Source organism: Apaloderma vittatum, unplaced genomic scaffold (genome assembly GCF_000703405.1).
Source record: "Apaloderma vittatum isolate BGI_N311 unplaced genomic scaffold, ASM70340v1 scaffold7202, whole genome shotgun sequence".
In the NCBI taxonomy this organism is placed as follows: domain Eukaryota; kingdom Metazoa; phylum Chordata; class Aves; order Trogoniformes; family Trogonidae; genus Apaloderma; species Apaloderma vittatum.
In genome coordinates, this window is record NW_009703002.1 from 76,873 (window position 1) to 82,235 (window position 5,363).

The window sequence follows — 5,363 nt, forward strand, 5'->3', positions numbered from 1 at the left end:
CATGTTTTAGTGTATAGTCAGATGCCAAATGCTAATATTTCTTAACAGCACAAGCAGAGCCCTTTTATTTCAACTTTGATATATAGGACAACGTCCTCCTTACAAGCAGGCCTCTGATTTTCTACGTAGGACTACTGTGGTGTATTATGTAGTGACAGTTACGTGCCTGTGGCCTTCCCTTCTTGTTACAAGTAAAAGAGATTAGGTCCCAGAGATGAGCAGTGCAAATCCTGGGATGTCAGACTAACACTGGCCGCTGACGGCATCGGCTGCATTGAAGGAGATCTGCGTGGGGCTCATTTGCTGCAGCTGAGGCATCCTCGCTTCCAGCGGCTTCTCGCTTGCTGACTGCATTGTCTGGTTCCTCTTCCGCAGCATCTGTCCGATCCCCATCATGGGGAATCTGCCTCTGCTTTTAACACAGTTAGGGCTGCCCAAGGGGTTGTTAGAAACCAGCTGAGTAGGGGACACTGCTTCGTCCTTTGCCAGATACGCTTTTTCTTCGTACGTGAAAGAGACTTGGGTGGGGTGGATGGGGGACGTACTCCCTGGCTGAAAAAGCGGGGACAGTGTCCTTTCACTTGAACTTTTGTAAGGGAAATTCACAGGTGAGCCTAAAATCCTGTACTGATGAGAGGGGGAAACCTGGTCTATTTGGTCCTCTCTGTCGACTGACTCGAAGGAGTGCACAATATTCAGGATGAGAGGAGAGTCCTTTGCCCGGCCCCCGATCCGGGCTGGCTCCTGCTGCGGAGACTCCTGCCTCTTGAGGAGCCGAGGCGTTCTTGGAGGCGGCTGCTGGACTTCGAGGTACTCCAGGGAGCTGGAAGTGACACAGCCTGTCTTCGTGGCCAGAGGTTCGTGGAAAGGGCTTACCCCACCGCTGGAGTCTGCAAAGCAATCAGAAAAGCAACCAGAAGAGCAGATTGCATTTAATAGCACTGCCTTCTCTGCCTCAGGGCAGACAGTATCCAACATCACCTTTAACAAGTTTTTGAAGAGTGTGACAAATGCACTAGGTAAAACAAATGGTCTTAGGGATATACTCGGAACCCAATGCCCTGACTCTCGTTTGATACTTACGTAGTTGTTTCATGGGTAATCTATCTGCTGCTTTTCTCAAGGCAGGAAGAGTGCTTAAACAGAGTAAGAAAGGACATGAAATGGAAAACCACAGACATCTTCAGCTGTTTGTATTAATTATATCTTCTAACGGGCCATGTCTGAGAAATCACACATTTCTCCCTTCTTAGCACAACTCTGCATGGTTTTAACTGGATCTACGTACTGTATTCACTGACATAGCTAGAGACACAGGGTAAAACAGGGAGTTAATCCTTAATGTCTTTACTTGCATTTTGGAGCAAAATCTGTTCTTGGTTTCACACATGTAACTATGGAGTAGCTGTACCAGCCAGATTCAGGCCGTTACAGTTCGAACAGATTTGCTGCATTGCCTTCAGCGAGAACCTTGCCCTAGCAAGGACCAAAGATAAATGGAACAATCTTTGTGCGGTTTGGCCCGGTAAAACAAAACAGTTCGTGAAGATCTCCTTGGTTTCTACAGGATTCTGGCACTCACTTACATCAAGCCAGTCACAGGACAACATGCTTTTCTGCCTTTATGGATAACTATCCAAGCAGTCCACTTTGCTAGGTTCCCCCTAACTGAAAGAACCGCAGACCAGCGGTTAATCACTGTCCATGAGTTGCCTCAGTCTTAAACCATCTAAAGGGATATAAAATAATTTAGCTCTGCCAGCCCTCAGGTCACAGCCACAAATCTTACATGCATTTCTTTTGAAATGAATGGTCTCAGCAGGGGCTGAGACCTGAATGGATGTACAGAATGAAATCACTTGCATTGAGAGTTGTCTAGGAAAAGCAGACCAGGTTTAATCTGACTAGTTTCTTTCTAAAACTGGTCAAAATTATTTGATCACTTTATTTAAGAAGTGTCAAAACATACTTTCCACAACTGGAGAAACGGTTTAGCTGACAACAAAAAAGCTGGGAGAAACCTAGAGAGGAAAAAAAAATTAACTAAGTTTACTTCCCTGTTTTCCTTCTTCCTACAGGAACAACATAACTCAAAAGAAAAAAAAAAAAGCACTTTTTAAGAGCACTTTTTAATGGTTCTTACATTTTTCACAAAAAGTATGACCCATTTCTGACCAGCTCTCTGCTACCTTGCAGCAGAGGTGTCTATGCTGCTGGGCAAACACCACTTTGACATTTTTTTTTAGATAGAGAACACCGAATGATAAATTACCAAGTCATAGGACAGAGAGTGAAACCACCATAACCCACCATTCTAAATAACTGTCACCTGTCAGTAAACAGTAAATGCTTTATATTCCTGTGCATCCCCCTCCTGCTCTTTAATGTCCTCTGCTTGTTTAATTCCTTCATTGAACAGGTGACTACATCCCCTTCCAGCTCCTCAGTGTCTCCTGTCCACATGTACACAACTGACACTTCATTTTCCCCACTGATTTCCTTTTTCCTCCAATCCTTTCTTCCACCTCCTTCTGCAAGCAGCTCTCACCCATCCCTCCCAGGCTGCCTTCTACCCTGCACGATTAATGTTCTGCTCTCCTTTGGCTGTCTCGTCTTTTCCTCCTCCTGGTAATGTTTTTCCCCCTTCTTTTGCTGCCTAAAGTTTGCTGGGGTTGGCAGTCATCACAGAATCATAGAATCATAGAATGGCCTAGATTGGAAGGGACCTTAGAGATCATTTAATCCAACCTTCCTGTCATGGGCAGGGACGCCAGTCCCACCTGCATTTCCTCTCAGCTGCCTATTTCCCCTTCTTCCACCACCAGCTGCTGCCCAGTGCTTCTCTCAGGGATGCCACCACTACCAACACCCTCATTGGAGTCAGGGATTTCTTCGTGTGTTGCCCCTTAGTCCCCTCTTAGCAAAACACAACCGCCGATAGGAAGAAGCTTGTCTACCAGCTTTGCTTCATCTGTGATCTGTGGTGGGTGTTGACACTTTCAAAGCACCAGTGAGAAGTGCAGATGATTTTGTCTAAGTATGTATAAATAGGGAAAAAACTTTTTTTAAAACACCGTGGGAATTCTGTCAAATAAAGAGAGAAGTAAAAGCGAGGATTCATGACAGCTAATCATTGTCATGGTTTCCTCAGGACGTTTTGTTCAATGTTTGACTACATTATCCCGTCCTCTTTCACATACCACCTCCAGAGCAGACAGCGAAAGCAAGCCCACAACTATTCACTAACAGCCACACAACACGTAAGATGCTCTCGTTAATACCACGCGTGCCTACGCATGCACATGCGCACAGGGACACACACTGGTATTTCTTCCACTGACCTTTCTCCGGACCTCCAGTCTTGGTGACTTTCCGGTCCTTCAGCAGAGCCTTGGTGTTCTGTATCTGTGAGATAAGACAGGAAGAAGGCTGTCTATATGAAACTGGACTTTTCTCAGCTTTCTTTGGGAGCTGACGGTGAAGAATCTCCCCTTTCTTTTCTTGTTCTTTGAGTTTTTTGTCCTTTAAGTTGTAAAACAAACAAGAACAATTTGGTTTACTTAAGGAAAGTTTAAATGACCCTCAGACTTATAAGCAGACCACTTACCAAAGAGGAATTAAAAACTATACATTTACAAGCAACTTATCCTGGCTACTCAAAATAACTAAATTTTCCATGCCTCATTTCCCTCTGATCTGTTTGACACGACTTCATGGCTCCCATCTGCTCTGACACTCATGCTGCGTGAAAGTCGGTTTTGGAAAATTAAATTCTCTTCAGAGGCCATTTGTCTTAGGAGACCTCGTTGCAGCAAGCAGATGCAGGTTCATGCTCTCATGCTCCTTTATACCTGAAAATTCCAACCTCGTTTAAATACAAAAAAAAAAAGGTCTTCTCTTTATTGCACTTCCTCTGACACTTGAAAAGGTGAGCTACAAAGCTTAAAAAAAGTTTAAACTCTTTGAGTCATTTATTTTCTGTCCCAATGAGATCTGGAGAAATATGGCCCTTGTTTTTACAGCATCTCTGCAACTGCACAAGACATTCAGGGGGAGAAAATTACCAACTCAATCCTTCACTGAATTCTAACTCCATTTAGTGACAGAGAAGACAGCTGAAGGTGCGATTGCAAGCACATACATTCTGAAAAATAGATTTGATCTCCAGTGATGACAGAGCAAAACCAGAATCTGGGAGTGGGAACTGAAGAGGAATCCAATTCTCAAAGCACTTTTTTACAGCGAAAAGTCATTGTATCTTCTTTCAACACAACTCACCAGATTCTGCAAGCTGTGTAAAACTCTTTACCTACCCCGTATTTCAGAGTGAGCCAAACATCTTATTTCACTTATAAAAATCAGGTGTCAGATTTGTGGCCCATATGCTGATCCCTCAAAGACTTCAAGAATCTCTCACCTTTCCGGAAAAAATCTGTGTGGTCTGGTTTTAGATGACAATCTCAAAGAAGTGAGGCTTTGGTTTTGGTTGTTTTGGGCATATTTCTTTAAAGGGCCATCTATGTAACATTCTCTGTGAAGCTGTAATTCTCATTTAAACCACGTGCTTCTCTGTGTTTTACTGAATAGATACTGTAACTACAAGTATTTTTTTAAATACTTGCAGGAAAGTTCCTTCACTCAATTATGTGCTGAAGCCTGTATTTTGTCTGATAATTATGCTCTGCCAAAGGGCTAGTTCTCTTGATGATTTTCTATTGAGAGTTCACCGACACAAAGCCTATTGAAATCCTCAAATGCAAAGCACTGTGCATACATGTGTGAGAGGAAGAAAGACACACAAGACCACTTGGGTTCTCTTGGGCCACTACACAGCTCTGGAAATGTATTAAGATGCCTAAGAGGAAAATAACAGGACTGCACTCATGATCATTCCCAGCTCAGACAGAGTCCAGCCCCACAAGCAGAGGGTGTCAGGGTTCCGATGCACTCATTAACCTTTGAATTTTCATAATTTACAGAGTCAGAAGGAAGAGCTTCAGTGAATAATGATCTAGAGCTTTTAGTTTTATACAGAAGTGGTTAGGTGCCTCAGGAGAGCAAGAACCAGAGACTCTGAACTCCTCACCATCTTCACCTCAGTCTCCCTTCATGCATGTGCTTTTCGTCCCCAACCTTCTCTCAATCTGTCCCTTATCCCCTAAAATTTCTTTCCTTTTAGCTGGCTAAAGCTGGCTAAGCATTCCACAGAAACAAACCAGTGTGTTATGAAGCTGTCATCATTTTGCTTGTGTGATACATCTTTGTCCAACCAATGTGTATCCCCTTGCCTTTAGAGTCTGTGAACACCTCCAGCACCAAGCATTTATTCCTCTCTGTCCATGCTGTACTTGGAAAAACACAAA

The 5,363-nt window shown here is 43.6% G+C and overlaps 1 protein-coding gene across 1 annotated transcript; it reads right to left on the bottom strand.

Annotated features, from left to right (window-relative positions):
- Window positions 1-243: 243 nt before the first annotated feature.
- On the bottom strand, window positions 244-3,559 carry LOC104270166 (hormonally up-regulated neu tumor-associated kinase-like; the record flags this gene model as incomplete). The annotated part of the gene is made up of 2 exons (XM_009864438.1): window positions 244-890; window positions 3,342-3,559. Coding segments are annotated over 2 exons (865 nt in total), but the record flags the coding sequence as incomplete, so codon positions are not given.
- Between the last annotated feature and the right edge of the window lie 1,804 nt (window positions 3,560-5,363).